General features: G+C 38.3%; 1 protein-coding gene across 8 annotated transcripts in view; it reads right to left on the bottom strand.

The window, feature by feature from the left end:
- Positions 1-22,217, bottom strand: part of cdc42bpab (CDC42 binding protein kinase alpha (DMPK-like) b) — a 42,143-nt gene that overhangs the window by 17,600 nt on the left and 2,326 nt on the right. For 5 of the 8 annotated variants that reach the window (XM_056763875.1, XM_056763880.1, XM_056763876.1 and 2 more), the window contains exons 2-9: positions 10,499-10,590; positions 8,455-8,538; positions 8,000-8,095; positions 7,352-7,500; positions 1,350-1,443; positions 802-1,002; positions 544-564; positions 85-333 (exon numbers count right to left, since the gene is read on the bottom strand). In XM_056763875.1, coding sequence (XP_056619853.1) covers positions 85-333; positions 544-564; positions 802-1,002; positions 1,350-1,443; positions 7,352-7,500; positions 8,000-8,095; positions 8,455-8,538; positions 10,499-10,590 — 986 coding nt within the window. The remainder of the gene's footprint in view (positions 1-84; positions 334-543; positions 565-801; positions 1,003-1,349; positions 1,444-7,351; positions 7,501-7,999; positions 8,096-8,454; positions 8,539-10,498; positions 10,591-22,217) is intronic. The other 3 variants (XM_056763877.1, XM_056763882.1, XM_056763879.1) reach the window with 1 other exon arrangement.

Genomic DNA, 22,217 nt, shown 5'->3' with positions numbered 1-22,217 from the left:
TAAGGCAAAGAATATATTCAGCAGCCTCCTGTAAGCTCTAGAGGATCTCTAACTGGCTCAAAGAGAATAAAATTAGACTCATACGCAATTTTTGAGGCAATCATCATCCACGTCAAAGTTAGAGGTGTCCGTGGGGCTGCTGACTTCAGGGATGTAAGGGGCTTCGTAGTTGCGGATGTTGTCCCAGTCGAGTCCCGCGAAAAACGGGTGCTGTTTAAAGTCCTCGATACCATTCTGACCCAGCCGGTGTTCTCTACTGCAGATGAGCCGCCGGATGAGATCTTTAGCATCTTCTGACACATCTGCCATTTGAAGTGGAAACTGGAAGCGCTCCTTGAAATAATGAAGAAGAAAAAAACAAAAATGAAAGCATTGCAAAAATCACAGCATATGGGGTTGGAAAGATGAGGGCGAGTTTCATTCTTAGGCAATTTGTATTTTTTGGACAAACAATTCTTTACCCGACTAGATCAACCTAGGTTTCTTACACAGCAAATCTATGCACAAAACTAAATAAACCTTCATGAAAAGGTGAATTTTTACCTCATTGTTAGGTTGAGATGACTAATCCAGAATAAAATAGTGAAGGAAACACAGAAAGAATGTTTTAATTCATAACTTCTACAAATCAATAACAATTCACTGCTATTTTGCTCATTTAAATTAAGCACAAAAAAACAGGTCACCCAGAAACAAACTACTCGACCGCAAACAGATTTCAGGACACACCCACAATTACCAGCGTGTTTACATGAACACCACAAATGTATAACAGTTTATCAGATGATGAATATGACTCACCTTGTGGTTCATGATCTTGCCATAGGTCTCCACCAGAGACTCGGCATAGAAGGGCGTCTCGCCGTACAGCATCTCATACATGCAAACACCAAGAGACCACCAGTCACACTCCGGTCCGTATTTTCCCTTCCCATCTTCCATAGCCTGCAGGATCTCTGGAGAGATGTAGTCTGGAGTTCCCACTGCCACAGAGGACTGGATCTGAAAGAAGTCAGGTACAAGATGACAGGAACTTAATAGAAACACTTATAGATGGTTTAATTAGTCTGGCCTGAAGCTAACTTCCGGTTTGTTTGGTTATAATATTAAATAAAAATGATTATTGAATTTATATATATTTTATTTGATATGAATTGTATCAAATTAAATAAGTTATAAATAAATAAAATTATAAGTTAAATAAATAAGATACCCAACAGTTTTTGATTCTTTGCGGAGGTCTACTGGAAGTTAGATTTGGGCCACATAGCGTTTGTTATGTTGTTGCTGCTAAAAATGTCTTTAGGGGACCAGAAATTGTGAGCTTAAGGATTTCACTTTGAACCTACTGTTCCATCTTCCATGAGTTTGAGACAGGAGCCAAAGTCCGCCAATCGGATGTGACCGTTCATGTCCATCAGGATATTGTCTGGCTTAATATCCCTAATTATAGATAAAACACACACAAAAAAACTCATTAGAACTCAAGTTCTATAACGGAAAAGAACCTTATCAAAAGTACAATGTGTGTTGGCGTTGTACTATGATAATACCCTGTTATTTTTAGACCCAGTGCAAAGCCATTTCTTTTAATTTATTTTTGTTTCAATCTGTGAACTACTCACAATATTTCTTCAAAATCCTGAATGAAAATATAGTTTCAATTTTCATTTATTTGCAGAAAATGAAAACTGAAGAAACATGTGAAAATAACAATGAGATCCTCTGTATTTTTAGACCTCAAATACTGCAAAGAAAACAAGTTCATATTTACTTTTATGAATAACACATCAATAAATTTCTACGTGTATTTAGAGTAGTTGAACAATTATTATTAATGTGATATGTTTTAATGCATCTTGTCATGTTGTCTTTCACATTGCTATTGGATGACTTTGTCTCTCATGAGGTTTGATTTTGTTGAAATGCAACAGACATTGGACTGGAATGGCCACAAAAATTTTGGAATGGTCTCTTAATTATTTCCACGGCTATGTATATCGCCAAGTTCTATGGCATTCCCATCTGATACTTTTTATTAGTGTGGGCAAATGTCCACATAGACATTAAAACAACCAACTGAATATAAAACAATTTAGTTGTTAACAAATGCATTGAACATTTCGTTGCAGAAACTCATCCAAATGGATGTGGCATGTAAACCCCTAGATATTCCTGCTTAAAAGTCAAAGAAGAGAAAATGCTTAAGATCTTGACAATGCTTGATCTTAATATAGTACTTGCTTTCCTTGCATGAGTCAGTTAATGCAATGTATGCGTGTGTGGGAGAAACATACTGAGCATCAGAAACAGCATGAGTTAAATGAACTATGGAGTCATCTCTCTCTCTCTCTCTCTCTCTCTCTCTCTCTTCCAGCTACCAAACTATTTTTCAGATACCTGAAACCTTTTTTCAGAAACCAGAAACACGTACATAATGATAGTCAAACATTAATACTGTACTACGGACTAAAATGAGTTTGTTCAGATTCCTAACCTTAAGTATCATAAGACCACTGAATTCAAGTGCATCATATCAATGATATACCAAAATTGACAAAAAGCCTTTGGTGTCCTAATAAGGGTCAAAGGTGACATGCAAGGGTCATCGGCTGGTGCCAAACAGCTAAACTTCTGTTGCCAAGGTACATCATTCAAATAAAGGCCATGACACTTGATACCAGACACTGCTCGAGATGTTATATACACATGCATGTTCATCCACATCAATAAATCATGCAACTGTCCCACCTTTGGCACAACTACAATTATGTCTGATGTAAAACGGATCAGGACAAACTTAAAAGACACACACAACCTCACTCATATTTTACCAGCGTCAGCACATCATCAGATCATAACAGCTCGTAAATTCTACAACTTTTTGGTTCTTCAAAGCCAACTAAGACATTACAAGCTTCTACACCAAGTGAGTGTGCAAGGTATGATATTCTATCTTGGCATAGTGCTCATATATTGAGTGAGGACTGCAATGAAAGGTACTTTTTTTTCAAGCGTTGAATTATAATTGTCAGCACCGTGCAAGATAAGGTATGTTTGAGGTGAGAGGCAGGCAACCAACGCACGCACCGCCGCCAAGCAGCTGAATAGAGAATTAAAGAGCGTGTATGAGGGCTTAAACACAGAGAAGTCTGTCTGTGATCGTGTGAGGAACTCAGTGGGTGGTGGATCTCAGGCCATAATGGATTGACCTTGGTCCTCTGAATAATGCAGCCGTACAACGGCAATGTTTATAATACGCAGCACTCCTAATTTGCCATCACATTACATAAGTAATTTGACCATTGATAACCATTACAGAGTCTATTGCATGGATTGCTGTAGACCACAGGCCAATGAGGGGCTTTTATTTGCTGTCATATAAATTAAATCAAATTGAATTAAATTAAATTAAGGAAACTATAATGTCTATTCCATCGTTATATATGCAATAGTCATTTAATGTCTTTATCATTACTCTGCAGATTATCATAGCAAATTTTGACATCATAGCTGTCCTTCCAAACTTTCTATCTCCAAATTCAATGATTTTCAGAAAACAGAAAAAACTGTATTTTAAATGATTAAATATTGTGTTGTCAAAGTTGACAAGGACTTTTTATTACTTTTAATGATTAGATTTTAGCAAATCCCAGTGGAAATCAAGAGTGTGACTAATCATAACGATTTATGACAACAACATAAAAAATCAAAAAATATGGAGGTTTTGGAAGGTCAGCGACAATATTCAAATGTTCAGGGTCAACTCATAGAAATATTTTCATACTCTTCAATACCCTTTGATCTGAGGGTAAATGTCTGAATGTTTGAAATTAGTTATGTGGAGATTATTTTAACTGCGCTAACATTCATTTTATTTCACAAAATAAAACTTTTGTAAAATATTTGGAAGAATGTTTGTAATCCAACATCTTGGCCACAATTGACTACCATTAATGACAATGGTAGTCAAACTTGCCCAACAACTTTTTGCTTTCCTACATTCTTATAAATATCCTCTTTTGTGTTTAACAGAACATATAAATGTAACTAATATGGTAGTCAATGGAGGCCAATAACTGTTTGGTCACAGGCATTCTTCCAAAAATCTTTCTCTGTGTTCACGGGAACAAAGAAAGGGTGACTTATGTTTGGGGGAACTGTCCCTTCAACCAAACCAGACCATAGTAAACCACCTAGACCTCTCTTTTTCTGAATATGTCACTGTTGTATTTGATTGTCTCATTCTCACCGTCTTGTTCCTGTGCCACAGAGCAAGCAGCATGAGGCAAAGTAGCACCTGCTAAACCAATTAAGAGACAAACACTGAGCTGCTAACAATCACAGAACAAACAAACATGCTCTACAAACATTAGCTCTCGGTCTAACAAGGTTTCCTTCAAACGTTGTTTACATCAGATAATAATCATTGAACAGCTACTGATGAGCAACTGAGATTTAAATCAAATGAATATTATTCCAGTTGTGCTCTGTGGTAACTGGTATTTAAGAGGCATCATTAAATGCAACACATTCCATTTCACATATTTCTGGTTGAAACTGGAGAAAATCAATAAATAAATGGTGGGACTACAGAGGGACTTGATTTTATCCCTCAGGAATTTATAGGAGTTTGAAAAACAAGTGTCACATGCCATGGATTTGGCTATTACTAAATTTAATATAATAGTCAATGAGGCCAAAGCGACATTAGCAGAATTTTTTTTGAATAAATATGAAAAGAATGCAATCTGGCAACCATTGACTACCATGATCACTTTGTAAATGTATTTGTTCTGTTGAACAAAAAAGAAGATATCTTGAAGAATGTAGGAAAAAGCAAACAGTGCTGATGCACTTTTGAATATTGAATAATTTAAATCTGTGTTAAACTTTGTTAACCTGGCCGCATGCCTCCTGCTAGGCTAAAGGCTATTCAATTCGTGACGGTCCATTATAAGACCCGACCTGGTCAGCAAGGGTTGTAGTGTAGGTGATAATTGGTTGCCTCTGTCCCCGGCTGCTGTCTTAAGGAGCAGCGGACTGCAAGTAGAAGGAGGTAATCCCACTTTAAGACCACAATAACCATCTGTGAGCACCATCTGGCACTGCATCATGCCTACAACAGGGAGAGCTGGTCAACTAGTGACAGGAAGGGAGAGGGGCTGGGGACTCATTGTATGGAGATACATTTCAAGCATTCGGATTGATTATTGTCTTAATCTGTTTGAAAAATGTACTACGGTGGCTGACACAGGACAAGAATATAGTCGCGTTTTCGCTTCTTTGCTGAAGGAGATAACGTATTTACAAAACTGACTAAACCATTTCGATCACAAGTTACACTCGGACCACTAAGGTAGCAGCCGGTGTCGTCAAACAAAGCCCCCATGAGGTCATCTTTCCACCTGTGCCGTTTCAAATGAACAGTACACGTTAGCCTAAGGCAGCTGTGTGTTGCTCTCTATAACAGGGGATCTTTACAAGGAACAGGATATTCCTTCTTGAGGTACGATGAGCTATGCCTCGGTCGTACACGAATTTCCAGCTTCTCCTTTGCAATCAGTTCTGACAAGGAACCTCCCATCACACACATGCCACTGATCAATAGTAGAACCCCCCATATGGTCCTGATCAATAACCCAGTTCACACTCGCACAATGCAGCTGTCACACACAACAAAAACAAGGAGGACAGATGCGTATGCATTCGACAGACCCTTCAGCTGTGACGTGGGCTAGCCCACTTCACAGATGGATCGACGCACACAGAGGACACCCTATGCAAATATCTGGCAGAGACGAACCGGGCACTTAACACCACTTATAAGTATCTTTAAAAAATGTCCACTTAAACACAGCAGACTGAACACTTAGTCTAATGAGGGCTGGGTGAAAGCAAGTGATTTAGGCTTTTTTAGAAGGAGCTTTTAGGACAGGAGCAGGTGTGTTTTATCTGCATGGTGACTGGAAAAAATGTGTGAAGATTGTATTAAAAATGTAAATAAATGTGGTGACAAGATTTAATTCGATTTTGGGTTGTTCACCTTCATGTCATTCGAAACCTGTGTATTCTGTGGAACACAAAAGAAGATATTTGGAGAAATGTCCATACAATTGAAGTTAATGGGGGTTTGTTGAACAACATTCTTCAAAATATCTTCTTTTGTGTTCAACAGATGAAATGAAATCCTACAGATTTGGAATGACATGAGGACGACTAAATGATGACACAATCTTCATTTTCGGTGAACTATCCGCTTAAGTTTTTACCTGGTAAGGATAAACCCATGACTATGCTTTCTTGCAAAATTTGTGTACACTTTTTTTCATACGCACACCCTTTCGACACGGCTTTCTCATACGAAACACACCCACGGCAACCCCATCTCTAGAGCCCAATGCATGCTGTCCCCACCCTCCACAAACCGAGCGTGCCAAAATCCCACAAGAGGAGCACTGACCACACCTCTAACCCCATGATTACTGCCTTAAACTTCTCTCTCCCTGGCCCTCTGGGTGCCCCAAAAAGAGCTTGCAATTGGCAGACCAAGAATAAAATGGTTGCATGCTTGTTTGTGAAAAGGAGAATGAGCACATTGGAGAAAAAAAGTGTGCGAGTAGCCAAATGTTGTGCTAGGTGAGATTAATGTGTGGAAGCACACCCAAAGTTCCAAAACACATTCATCAAAGCAATGGCTCTGTACAACTGCTGTCTGTCATTATGCAAATGAAGAGAGGCCACTTCCTGTCCACTAACTCAAGATATTACCATCCAATCAGACTAAACATTGTCCCGTCCAACTTATTTGCTTGCTCTGCTTCCCTGACTCCGGTTTCTGACTTAAAGGGATAGTTCACCCAAAAATGATTTGTCAAATGTAAGAGTCTTTCTCTTCCAGGAAAACTTACCAAAAAGATTAATGACTCACTATAGACTTTTCTGTCCCTCCCTTAAAGAGACATTTCACCCATTCTTCATCATTTGCTCACCCATGTCATTCCAAACCTTCGTTTATTTCTTTATTAACACAAAATATTACATTTTGGTAACCAGACAACATTGATAGACTTCCATTTTTGGACACAAAACCAAAGAAACATTTCTCAAAATATTTCTTTTTGTGTTCCACCAAAGACAAAGTCATACAGTTTTTGAACCACATGAGGGTAAACAAATGGCCGTTTTTGGGGGGGTGAACTATCCCTTTAAAACCAATTGACAAGTAAGTAGCTTTATGAAGGTGACGATTAAAACCGATTGGCTACAGTATTAATAAACAAGGGATCTTTTAAGCACCCTATCAGGTGGGACTTGGATCCAGTTGATGTGCTGAGAGATTGTAGCTCACCTGTGAACATAATGTAGCTGATGCACCGAGTCAATAGCCAGGACCATCTCAGCCAGATAAAACTTGGCCATGTCTTCAGGCAAACGATCTTCAAACTTACTGAGAAGAGTCAACAGATCACCACCTACATAGTAGTCCATCACCAGGTACTATCAAGAGAAAGACAAAAGTTGGAAACAGGAAATTTGAGGAAATGAAAAACAAAGATATCAATCTTTGAGCTATCACATCTTTAAAATTCCTTTAAGACTTTTATTCTTGGATAAAACCAATCTCAATTATCCATGGTATTCTTTTATCTTTAAACCTTTTATTCACTCTGCTTCATTCCTCGACTCTCCCACTCATGACAATGATAATTCACAACAGAGCCTCTCTTCTCCTGTCATGCTATATACGACACAACACAATTTAATACAGTAAATACTCTGCTATGAGCCACATTCCCTCTAAACTACATAACCAGTGATGGATGATCATCACATTATCTCCCGCTCTACAACCTGACAAAAGATAAAAAACCAGAGGCTTCAGTTGCTTCATTACTCATTGTGCCTTTAGAACATCTGCCATATGCAATTATTAGCCGATCCACCCCAGAAGATGTTATCATTCAAAGTCAGCATTAGCTTAAGAGTTCTCACTCACCAAATTGTTATCATCCTGAAAAGCAAAGTGTAACGTTGTGATCCACTGGCTGTCCCCGTTCACCAGCACGTCCCGCTCCTCCCTAAAACAAGCCGTCTGGGGAAACAGAGAAAAATGTCAAAGAAAATCACGTTTTATATTCGGCATTACAACATGTAAACTAGGCTGACTAGGATAAACCCCAACAAAGGGATCACACACAGATAAAAGACAAAAGTTTGTTTTGAATGGTTTCTTGTGCCATGGGTTAAGACCGAGGGCGAAACCAAGGATTAGATCAGGGAACAGCAGTAATGTCTGCATCAGCAAAGCTAAGAAGCTTAATGGTAAATCGAACTGAAGGGACAAATTTGTATACATTGCAAATTCATTTAACTTATTTTTTATGTAATGATTTCTAATTTACAGTTTAAGGCAACCATATTGGACCATATTTACTGAATTTGCCAGCCTACCTCAGCCCTCTTGAGCATCTCCCATTTGTTGAGGATCTTCATGGCAAACACTTTGTCTGTATTTTTCACCTTAACTACTGCAACCTGCGAGAAAGACAAGAAACATCAGCTCTATAAGATGGATAAAACATTAGAAACATTTTGAGAACCTAAATACGGGTTTACCAATCTGGAATTTGTAGTGAAAGTCCTATTTACCAATGACAATTTAGGACACCTTTCACACCCAAGTTTCCAAGATGGGCAGAAACTTGGCTGTTAAACTACATTGTACTGTACTCAAACTCCAGAACCATCAGCAAACTGCACAAACTAGGGTTGGGCCGATCCCGATACTCTGGATCGGTATCGCGTCGATACGGACATTTTTTACTGGATAGGGTCTCGGAAGTGGCGGGACGATCCAAAATCTGATCCTGTGGTGAATAATATTAAAAACTGGTTCCAGCCCTAGCACAAACTTGAGATTTCACAAATTTGATTAATTTTGATATGAACAATTCCAATATTTATAAATGAAAAGGCTGAAGCAAGCGGACTTAGATGAAAAAATATCTATTTAATAGAAATATCAGAAATGCTAACAATATATGTGATATTGGCCTTGATAGTTGTCTTAGATCAAACTGAAAGTAAGTGTTAACGCCTATTCCTAATATAAAGGACACCATGATGAGTTAGGTCTGGGAAGTCTATTATGATGACCCGACAATGCAACATTGTCCTGGCAATGTTCTTCAAAGTGGTTTGATCAGGAAGGTGCACGGTGTTCTTGGCTCAGGCTCTCCCCCTTCAAAGTCCATTGCTCTTCGTTTTTGTTTTCTGTCATCAACTATGGATGACATCTTCATAGATGCCTCTTTCACACACTCACACATAAGGTACTGAAACAAGCATAAGTCCAGTAATATTCACATTGTTTCGCAAAATATTAATTTGTATTCTTTATTTTGTTTTGAAGTAAAACTTTCTTAAACACAAACCAAACAGTTTTTGTTAAAGCTCAAGTTACTAACGGTTTAACAATCTTAGTGTCCTCAAATTCAAAATTCAGTAGCAGCACCTGGCTCAGAAGGCTACACAGGAAATGATGTCATAGGCCTGTCTTCTGATTGCTCAAGCCTTTCCTAATCCAGGAGGAGATGAAAGCGTGTCACTGATCCTTAGACTGCTTAAAGCTTCTGCAAGTTCTCACAGCCGTGAGATGCAGCTTCCTTTCTCATGTTATATTGAAAATGGCCTCACGTTAAGCAGTTGAGACTTTCTGCTCCATTTCCAAGAGCTGTTGATTCCAGCTGGATTGAAGCGAGGAGACACTAGGCCGGAAACCCGGTCGAGTGGTCTGTCAGGCGAGAATGTTCCTGATGGGAGGGTTGGCTGAGATCATAGCTCACCAGACGCTGATAAGTAGAAGGGCTGACACATTTTGTCCTAACCCCCTACTTAATCTACCTTTGATGGTTTTAACAGAATTTTCACTTCGGGTTGAACTAACTCTTTAATGTACTTCACTGCACATTACCACAGCCTTGGTAAACACAATTGGGGAACCATGTGCCACAGAACTGCTTTCTAAATAACTGTGAAATAAAACCTCAATAAAACATTCGTACAATTATTTGCCGGGGTTTAAGAACGTAGCTCCGGTCCAATGTTCCCACTTTATGGAGAGCCAGATCTCACCAAGTAACCTAATAGTGCTGGTTTTCTTGGCCTACCTGTCAACTAGACATTCCTTAATGACATCATCACATCTGTATGAAAGAACATCAACAGCCGCAGACTCTTAAAAATACTGAATGAAGAATACCTCATGCTAATAGGAAACACAGCAAAACTGAATTTTGTCTTATTTTCGGATAGGAGTTTCTGAAAATTCTTAAATCAAGATGCATTTGACATTTATACTGGAAAACTAGACAAAAACACTAAGTAAGAAATTATTTTTTATGCAGTGACTACTAATGCTGACTGTATTTGATGCGAAGACACCGCTATGAGTCATTTTTGAGAAATCTAGAACGTTCCAAAGTCGGATACATACCTCACCAAAAGCACCCCTTCCAATCACCTTCAAGATCTCAAAATCTTCTTTATGCAAGCGCATCTGTTTTACCTTGGATGTGAAAGGTTTCGCTGTAAAAACAAAATGAGGACAAAATGCATTAAAAAAACTTGCATATAAGAATATTGAGAACTATAACCCAAAATGAAAATCTTATAAATAAAGCACATATAGATACCCTGTTGGTTTTGGATGACATAATAAGAATGAGAAAATGGTGTTTAAAACGAAGTGTACATGGCGTTAAAAAGAGAGCAACAAGTTATATTTGACAAAACCACAGCTGTCAACATTTAAATTAGTAACATCTCCAAATGGCCGTCTAGACGCAAATAACCTGCAGAAGATGTTTGGAAACTACTATTATTCACTGCCTGTGGTTATGACAAATGTTGCACATGTCACGTCCAGGTCAGATCTTGTCCAAGCAGTGGGTGTAACCGTCCTAAAGCGAGGCCTGCCATCCCTGGTTCAGATATGAATGTGGGAACAGGCAGGGGATGATCTCAACCTCAGACTGATAAGGATAAAGTTTGTCATGCTTATCCTAAACAACTGCACAAACCCGCCACCCACACAACCTTCAGGCTCTAAACCGAGTAATATGTGAGAATGATGTAAGACTGATCATTTTTAAAATACACCGTCCAAAAGCCTTAGCTCATCTTGTACGCGTTATCGAAGTGTGATGCTGCAAATTTTTCTATGAGAGCGCACATGGTTAAACCTGCCACTGCAGAACAATTACAGCTATGACTCAAAACTCTCATCCAATCAGCCTCATGCACACAGGGAGCGTCTCTGTTGCCATGGCAACACCGGAGGGTTGCAGAGGAGAGAAATTTGAAGAGATCTGGACCTCTGAGAGTAAAGGAAATGGCTAAAACAAACAAGTCAAATTGAAATTTGTTTAGTCTCGGGATATAAAAGACTTTCTGAATGTGGAGATTCAGGGGAAAGCAGTCTCTAGAGCACACAGTGGCCCCAAAAAGTATTTGAATCTTGAAAATACAATTAAATATATAAATTTACAGGCATTAGATACACTTTTCATAAAGTTTCATAAAGAAAAGAAGATATTTTGAAGAATGTAGAAAGTAAACAGTTCTGGGGCACTTTTGACTACCATTGTAATTTTTCCTACTATGGTTATCAATGGTGGCCAAGAAAATGGTTACAAGCGTTCTTACAAATATCTTTCTCTGTGTTCATAAAAACAAAGAGGGTGAATAAATTATGACAGAAGTTTTATTTTTGGGTGATTTAATAATATAGATTATCCCCAAAGAACATGTTTCACACACACACACAAACACACTATTCTAGTCTACAAGAGGTCATGATCTCTGGCAGCGTTATAACGTCTGTCTCTCAGCGCAAATAAGCAGCTAGATCACCAAGGTACAATTGGTGGCTTCCAGGCATTTTGGTCCCGGCGGGGCATTCATTACCCGGCCAGGTCATTACATCCCATCAGCACTGCTCTATATTATACTGTAATTACATTCAGTCACTGACCCAATGCTAATCCAACAATCCAAACAGTAACGTATAACAAGTCAGGTACTCGATCACGCCGTGCTGTCAGCTAAGAACATGCTTAACAATACCAGCTATGTCTAAATACCACCGGAGAGAGAGTGAAAATATTCCCCAACATCCCTGGATAGAATCAGCCATGCTTGACCTCGGTAAAACTTTCAACAGTTTTGACATGGGTTAACGGCAGCCACATGTTAAAATACGTGCGGCGCTGCAGTGGGACTTCTGTGCTACATCAGTGAGTCCCCTGACTACACATACAGATATAATACTCATGCAGAAAACACTGAAGTAATAAAAGATTCCTCTGTTACAAAAACTGACTGTGAGCAACCAATGAGTAAATACTCCACAAGCGCTCATGAATCACCATTTAACCACTTTATAATGGAAAAATCTTGCAACTGGCAAGCAGGGCCCTACGAAAAATCCTACTTTTTGAATATTTTCTTAGGTATTTCAATATTAATTTCGATTGAAAGTACATAAGAACAATTATTTTGTGTAGTACACTTACAAGGGTATAGCTTTTTATAGGTTTAAAGCTGCAATATTCACCCAAAAAAAAAAGTGTCACATATTTTTGCACCCACATGTCATTCAAAACCTGTATATGACTCTATATTCTATGGAACACAAAAGAAGATATTTTGAGAAATGTGTTGGTTTTGTGTCAATACAATGGAGGTCAATGGAGGCCAATGTTGTGAATTTCAGAATATGTTTTTTTGTGATCTGCAGAAGAAACTCATACAGGTTTGGAATGACATGAGGATAATTTTCATTTTCAGGTGAACAATTACTTTAAGAATGACAGAACTTTCATGTTTGGATGAACTATTCTTTTAAGCAAGTTTAATAAAATTTAATTTAATAAAAAGTCCATTATTGATGATCTAAAAATAATACTTGAACTTTCATATATTATTTCATTGGAAATGTCAGTTTGAAGCAATTTGACTTTAACCGATGTAGGTATAAGTTTTCTAAAATAAACTGCAATTTTATGTTTCAAACAGAGATGGTAACATACAGGCAAACGTTACAGTTTACAGCTATAAACAAAATAAAAACTTTCCATGTAAGTGTACCATCAATGGAGAAACAGAATACATGTGCAATATCATGATACGTGCTCCGCTCCTACGTAACTAAGATAAGTGGACTACCAATATTAGCTCTAGCGGTGCTGGCAGGTAAACAATAGCAAAACAGTATAATTCACCTGAAAACCTAATAAAAACAACACAGGCATGCCAAACACAGCAACAGTTACCATGACAAACCAGAGAGAGGTGCGCAGCGTCGTAAATGTAAAGATCTTTACCACATTATTGATATTTTAGACAAAACTTTAACACTTCAAAATAAGGTTTCATTTGTTATAGTTAATGCTTTAGCTAACTATAAGCATATATTTTAATAGCAATAGTGTTTGTTAAATGTGTTAGAAAATGTTGAAATCAACATTAAAATGAAAAGATGCTGTAGAAAAATCTGTATTGCTACTTCATGTTGTCAACTACTGTAGTTAACCAAAGTTAACAAATGAAAACTTATACAGTGATTCCAACATATGCTAAGTATACTGAGTGTCGCACTGAACTCTTTGGTATTGTGAGACTTGAAAAACACGTCGAGGGTGTGCGTGACACAAGGCTCGTGAGAATCGACGCATGCTTGTGTAAATTTGCCCTCCTCGCTGTATTTGGGGAGAGGGGTGTGTACAAAGAGAGATGCAAAGACGAATACTAGTCAGCGATCGTGCGCTCCCATATCCACTCTTTGGCAAGGGGACATCTGGAAGCCATAAGAGGGATTATTTACGGCCAAAGTGAGGTAACAACGCAAAAATGCCGCTTCCAGAAGAACACGTCCTGGCTCCTGGAGCTAAAAGGCCTGAGGATGGCCTTCTCTGCCGTAACCAGAGAGACTAATAAGGCATTCGGAAGAGTATTAACACTACAGTCACGACAAGTACTGATGAGCTTCAGCTTTTGCATCTTGAAAGAGGCCATGATAATGCTCATGAGGGTCATGCATAGAGAAATTTCAAGGCATTTTGTGAATTGTGTCATTAGATTTACATTCAATGTGGAGAAAGCAAAAGGCGTATACATACTGTGTTTCTCAAAGTGAGAGAAAACTACTTGAGTCTGCGATTTATCCAAAGTGAAATTTTAGTTATATGGTTGTTTTAAAGGTTTTATTAAATAATAGTTCACCCACACAACAATAACTTATTCATCCTTGTGTCATTCAAAACCTGTATATGACTTTGTCTTTAGCAGAACACAAAAGAAGAAATTCTGAGAAATGTCGTAGTGGATTTGTGTCGACACAATAAAGGTCAGTTGGGTTCCAAATCGTTGGGTCACCGACATTCTTCAAAATATCTTCTTTTGTGTTCTGCAGAAGAAAGAAAGTCATACGAATATAACATGAGGGTGTGTAAATGATGAAAAAAGTTTCATTTTAAAAGATGAACTATCCATTCAATGACGAAGCTAAATCATTGATAGTAGTACAATATAGTGAAATTCATTTCTAGTTGGGTGTCCATGACGCTTTTTGGGAACTGGTGGTTAGTGCATATCCATAAAACACATAGTGCTAGTGCAGAAGCCATTAGTTTAAGGCCATAAATTGCGAAAAATAAAGACACTTACATTCTGATATTACACAAAAAAACAACTGATTTAAAGACCATGAAGCATGACTCTGTTTTTACTCTCCTTCATAAGTTATAACTGTATGTCTTGCAATTCCCACAATGCCCTACTGCACTTCAGACTACAAACTATCAGGAGGATATTGCTACTACTAATAAAACCAATCAATAAGACAAGCAAACAATGTACCCATAGACTGAAAAAATTACATTTACGGAATAAAGGCAGCAATCTCATATTATGTGAAGTCCTTGTTATTAAACAAACATGCAGGATATCAGATGAATAAAATAATGTCATGGTGCCTTCAATCCCTGAGGCAGATTCAGAGTACCACAGTTCCAGAGGGGTGATATATGAAACCTTTGGCGAGGGGCATTAAATCATTAATAAGTAGCGAACGTACATAAACATGCCTGAGAATCACTTTCATACCGCATAAACATGCAATGGGGCGATAAATTGTGTTTAACGCTACAGTGAGCACCCATGACTCAAATTCCCAACGCCATAATATATACAACCCACTGAAGGATCCCCCGCTTTAGAAACACGATGGGATGGCTAGTTTCAGGCCGGACAGGAAGTTAGATTTGTCTAAACCACTGCTATGCACATATAGGATATTCCTCAAAACAATGAAGCCAGAGGAAGACATTGGGAACAAAGCAATCGAATCCTGCATGTTGATAATGTTCATTGAGGAAAAATGGGTAGACGAAGACTCCACAAGCCCCTTTTAGATGTGTCTGAACCAAAGATTTGTGCTGGAAGTGCATTACAGGTGCCAAGAGAGCGAGAGCGCTTTTAACCCATAAAGCTATGTTATAAATGCAGTAACATGAACAGAAACTCTCTACAAAAGAAAGAGATTAAACGAAATTGTTAAGATGCAAAAAATGCGTTCAACATCTTTCTTTTACAATGAAGCATAGGATTGCTCGGCCTAATTTACTGTGTTCCAGGTTACTGCACTCGGTGTGTTTCTGCAATCTCATCACCAGTACAAGTCACCATCAGGCTCAAAGGAGAGCGAGAAAGCAGACCGTAGTACCATACAAAGACCCAAACTTTATGAAAGAAACAGGTTTGCTTATACCTGCTCATTTGGTAATTACTACTGCTTATTATTTTTTACTATAATTTCTGCTTATGTCATAATTATTTGCTATTTTGCAATCTTTTGAAACCTAAAGGGATATTTTTCCCCCAAAATAATCATTCTGACATCATATATTCAGCCTGATGTCGTTCAAAACCTGTCCAACCATTTTAACTTTCTGTGGAACACAAAAGAAGATATTTTGAGAAATGTTTAGTGGTTTTGTGTCCATACAATGGAATTAGATGGGTCCCGTGTTGTTTGGTTACCCACTTTCTTCAAAATATCTTCTTTTGTGTTCGGCGGAAAAATGAAAAGAATAGTTTTGGAATGAAATGCAATTTAATTTGTGTTCCACAGAAAAAAAGACCACTTCGGAAAACTTATCCAATGCTTGTTCAGAAGAACTTCCTGATCAGTTTTTTAAAACTGCACAAACATTTGAACAAAATGAAACCAACAGATCATTTATGACGGAATCAAAATGTCAAAGAATATCTTAGATTTGACCATATTTGTAACGTTAAAAATAGTAATATTAAACAAATAAAAACTGAAACCGGAAATGTTTCTGGACCAGTGTTATACTTGCGATGTGGTCTTAAGGTTTGCAACAACACAAGATCCGAGCCGAACTAGCTACAGTGTCTGACTTAAGGAAATTAGAGTAGTGTATGATATTGGTCCAACTGACACTAAAGATATAAATAAAATGATCACCACCATTTCTCAGAACCTAATACACTTAGAGGCAGAACTGTCATAGTATTCCCCAGAGAAGGTTACATAGTGATCCAACGAGCTGACATTGACACACAAGCCGGGTTAGTCTTTTACATCGGCAGGGCAGTGAAATACTGGTATTTTTCAGACCAAATAATAGCGACTCACCTCCCTGTGGCAGAATATGTCACAGTAGATGTAACCCTACCCATACCGCATTCTGTGAGAACAGGGCTCTAAATGAACTCTAGCTGGACGTTTCCTACCTCGACTGACTAAATGACCCGTAGGCGAATGTAACCATGGAAGCTTTACCTCCCATGTAATACATTCAAATTATCATCACTGTCATCGTAATCATCATTATCGAAATCCCTAATCAACTCTGCTGGAACATGTGAAAATGTCATTGTGGCTAGACGGTGTGTCCATTGTACTCCCATTATAAACAAGCATCAATCCGCATTAGCAGCCTGCAATTTGTAACGTGATCCACGCACACATATTTCTCACAAAGTTAAAATGACTTTCACGTAAGGCTTAGGAAACCACTGGTCAGTTTTGCAAAGCTAATGGAAAAACGGATGGGTAAAGTGCGTTCGAAACAGCTTACGACAACGAGTCTTCTGAAAGAAAATGAACAAACTTGACACTTTTAGGCAGAGTTAAAAAAGTTAAAAGTTAGTCTATGGCTGAGATAAAACGCTTATAAGAGTTTGCTTGTAAATGAATAAAAATATGGATGGCAGCTTCTGTTTGCATAAAGGGAAAGCTCACCCAAAAATGAAATTCTGTCAACATCCTCTTGTCCTTTTAAACCTGTACGACTTACTCAACAAAACAAAGAAGAACAAAGAAGATATTTTGAAGAATAATCGTAACCGAACAACGGCGGTCTATACAATAGACGTGAATGCGTACCAGCGTTGTTCGGTTACCAACATTCTACAAAATATCTTCTTTTGTGTTCTGCTTAAGAAAAAAAGCAATACAGGTTTGAAATGACAAGAGGGTGATTAAATAATCACAGAATTCACAAACATAAATTGTTTTTATTTTATGCAATTACTTTAACGCAGGGCAATTTCTTTCCAATGCAATAATTACAAGATTAGCTTACTAATTAAACGGCTGAGTAAAGGTTAATGCCAAAGTGCAAAAGTCATTACGTGTAGAATTCTGTTTTTATCCCATCAAAAAAAATCTTAAGCTTGTTACATAACTTACTACACAATGCAAACAAGCCAATAGCCCAACAGGGCTCCAATGACACTTTTACAAATGCCATGGAAAAAACATTCACAGGTTATATCTGACACAACCCTTTAAAGAACAAATAAAACGGCCAAAATATAGAGCACATACATCTCAGCACTCCTCCAGTGAAAACACTTTCTGGGCCACAATCCCTTAGGCCGGAAACTACTACTAATTATAACATTCAGTGTAAAGGTGTCAGAGAAAAGGTGTTGGGACTTGAAAACGTAAGTGTCTTGCAAATATGCATTACGGCAAAACATGTTCCGACAGTTACTTGAACAAATTTACACGAGAGTACAAAAAACAGATTGGTTTTCAAAGAATCGAAAAGATGTTGTAAAACACATCGACTAATGACAGACAGGTTGGGGGGGCATGTTCTTTCAGCTTGACTGGACAGCTGACACGTGCATACCTTATCAACGGCATAGTCTTCATTATTTGGATTCATCTTGCATTAAAGAATTAGTTAACAACCAAAACCATTACCAAAATTACATTTAAAACACACAGAGTTGTAAATACAGACTCGTATGAGAGAACCCATCCCCCATTTACTGAGCATCTCCTAGCACCTGTGCCCTTCCTCCTCACCGCCGCAACAGGCCCAATACAGGCTTAGAGCGCTAATAAGAGAACTCATCTCTTACTGTGATATATTTGACATGTGACAGCCATCACTGGTGCCTTTAATCTAGTCTACTGCCTTGGTGCCAAACCTTGGTTTGAGTCTATAATGATGCAATACAATAAGTATCTGTTATCTTACTTATCTCACTCCCAATTGCCATTTTATTGTGACAAACTGGATGAGAAACATACAGTGAGACCATAAAGAAAACCAAGCGTGCCACTTCCCAACTTAAATGGATGCTTTGGTTTTAAAGCTAATTTATTTTGACTGTACGAATCTTGATTGGTCAGTTTAGTAAAATAAACAATTTAGGTCATGTTTTATCAGAGACTAGAAGCATGCATGATCAGATCAAGAGCCGATTTCGATCTATTTAAACGTCATTAATTTGCAAATTACAAACCGAAACAAATTGCGAAGCGTAAACGTTTTACAGCCAAGCAGCTATTACAACAATTCAGCTAAACTATTCATTGCACGGGTACCGCGTTGGTAACATGCAGGAGTAATTGTCCAAAAAATACTTGGACGATTGCAATTTGGAAAGCTCGTGAAATACCTTCACCAAGTGCTTTCTAGTTACTGAAGCATGGGGGTCGTTTTTCAAATTGCTGATCTTGTGAGATTTGACTGACGGCAGAAATGTGAACATGTGATGAGCGAGGCTAATACCATCGAAATGGCTAACGTTAGGATGTTAACTGGCTAACCAACAGACAGAAATCACTACAACCAACCACAGGATTTCCTCATGGTGTGGTACGTGAGTCAGCCTCATCATGCCGCATATCCAGTAAGAGCTTCCAGTTCCTGTGACCCTTGAGGACTAAAAACTGTGGCGCGAAACTGAAATGTACACCTACCGAAATCAAGCCAAAACCCCTGAACCCTCAAATCATTATTCTCTGCCTTCATTTGCAATAACAGGAATACAAATCTGGTGTCCTCTCGAAATAAATTCTATGGGGTGTCAATGGCACATCCATCATTTTTTCACATGATGGGTTGTATTTTTACCCTATTGTATGTTGGGGTCAAAACTATGGGTCATGTTGAGTATCACACATCACATAGCATTGTATGCGCTAGCATCGGGATCCGGATCAGTTGTTCTAATGCATCAAAGCTCAAGGGCATACAAGCACCGCACTCACCAAAAATACACACACAAAGTATTAAGTCACATAAATCTGAAGGCAGACTAAAAAAGGCGCTCGCCTGCATGCAGCATCACAGCCAATCAGCAGCTCCCTATGGGACAGAACACTGCCGGCCGTTCTGCACTGTCAGACTGACTCAGACGCTTCCTGAGACCTGGGATGCACTAAAGAGGCAAAGAGAGATCGAGGACAGAGCGTGCCGGCATGGGCACCAAACAGCTGCTCACCCGCTCATATTGCACATCACACCAGCAAAGAGGCAAAAGTCTGAGTCAGCACTTCTATACAGATTTGCTTTAGTCTAAGTGGAGTGATGCAATTTTCATCTACAAGCATCTCAGAGCACCAATGGACCGCACACAAGAATTTATCTTGAATAACATATCTCTATTAGCGAAAACACTTAACATGTGTCTAGAATGAATTACAAGAAATAGACGAGACCAAAAACAAGTCTCGCTCCCAGATCGCTGGATACCACAGCTTTAGGCATGGGCGGGCATCTGTGTTTAATGTTAGCATTAAATAAGATGTTCCTGCATGAGAGCGAGCGCCGGAGGGTGTGGTGATGGAAGGAAAGTGTAGAGGAACGGGAAAGGGGTGGAAAGCAACCACTGAGGGAGAGGAGGTGAAATCTTTGGCTTTAAACCATACTATTACAGTTGAGCGATGCGATGTGAGCCAAGCCCTCTGCGAGAGAAACGGCATGTGACAGAGAGGCACAATGCATTCAGAGGTCTACATTGCAGAGGCGTTATTTTGGGAGTTTGGCACTATATTGTAACTTGTCAGATGAGCTATACATATAACAAAGAAGTACTGTGGCAGTACCCGATAAGACAGTAGTACTTTTTACCAAATTTATATACGATGCAATTCACACCATTTTCAAAATTATATAAAATTAATTAATTAAAAAAATTATATTGAAAAACATGACTCCATGGCAGTAGTATGATATTTTTGAAGATTATAAACAGGGCTGCATCGCGATTTTCAAAAAAATCGCCACATTGATTGTTACTATGATTTCAGCTTTCGGGGAACCAGCGCCGTTGTTTGTTTACTAACATTATTCAAAATAGGGCTGCACGATTAATTGTTATTTTTAACCGTGATAAGGATTTACATTTACCTTTATGCATTTGGCAGACGCTTTTATCCAAAGCCACTTACATTGCTTTATCTCATACATTTTACATAGGTATTTGCAATCCCCTGGGATCGAACCCACAACCTTGCGTTGTTAACGCAATGCTCTTACCTCTGAGCTACAGGAAAGGATTTATGATTCCCATAATAATTGAGCATAATTGTTGTTATGTTAATGTTTTAAAAGCAAGCATAATACTCCTGATAAAGAAAGCTTGCATCTATTAAACTCCCATTTCACAGTAAATAATTTCACTCCATTTCTCCTATTTTTATACTACTTTTGTAAAACCCAAAGAAAATAGTCATGATATATGAAAAAATATATATAGAATGTAGAAGCAAGATTTCATTCCGAAGGTCACAAAATGTTATTTTTGGTGTAGGAGTGTTTAGATGGTTGATTACGTGCTTAGAAATTCGGTTTTGAAGAAGTTCAATGGCAGCAGATTAAAAAATATTAATTGGCTGTAAAGTATAGGCCTAATAAATATGCTGAAGTGAAATTAAAAATAAAATATCTGAACTGACAAAAATAATCGTGTTTTGTCAATCGTGATAAAAATTTAGAGCAAAACAATCTTGATTTTAATTTTACCCATGATCATGCGGCCCTAATTCAAAGTATTTTCTTTTGTGTTCTACAGTAGAAATAAAGTCATACAAGTTTCACATGACAAGAGGGTGAGTTTGACAGAATTTTCATTTTTTTCATTTTTGGGTGAACTATCCCTTTAAATTGAATCCAATTTGCTTTAACACAGATGTGTTAGCCTCAAACAACATTCAAAATGCTCATAGGTTTGGAACGTGGTGAGTCTGAGGGATTACTGGTTTAAAATACTGCTCTGCTTTATGAATGTATCATGTGGAAAACCCTGTCAAACATTCCCCAAGCTGCCTCCGATCTTCTATAGGGTCAGTCAAGGGAAAAAGAGTGAAAAGCAGGCTGCCAGCTGGCTGTAGATCTATTTCAACGAACAGCCCAGGAAGCCTTCATGAATTCATGCTTTCGAAATGAAAAAAATATTTAGAACAATACAACATGGCTCTGGGTCAATAGTCTAGACTTGGTTGGCAAAGCAAAGAGAATGTGAATGTATCATTCATTATGCGTATTTCTCTGGAGGACCGTCACATTCCGGGGGGTTTCGCATATAATTTCAGCTTGGTGTCTTCGCCTCAACGTACATGTGATTCTCATTACGTTATGGCACATTGTGATGGCCTCAAGGCTCCTATTACAATCCATCAGCACTAAATGTGGGATGTTCATCGCTGACTTCTTTCCTAAAGCATGAGCAACCAATCGCTCCTCAAAAGTTGTTTGAGCTTTACTTTAAAGAAAACCCAGAGCAACCAGCCAAATATATCCCCTCATCTACATTCCGTTCAAAAGTCAGGACAGACCTAACACGAATGCTTTAAAATGTGTTAGTGTGTCATAAAGAAG

This window comes from Triplophysa dalaica, chromosome 13 (assembly GCF_015846415.1).
Source record: "Triplophysa dalaica isolate WHDGS20190420 chromosome 13, ASM1584641v1, whole genome shotgun sequence".
Taxonomy (NCBI): Eukaryota; Metazoa; Chordata; class Actinopteri; order Cypriniformes; family Nemacheilidae; genus Triplophysa; species Triplophysa dalaica.
This window is presented reverse-complemented; position numbering and strand designations above follow the sequence as displayed.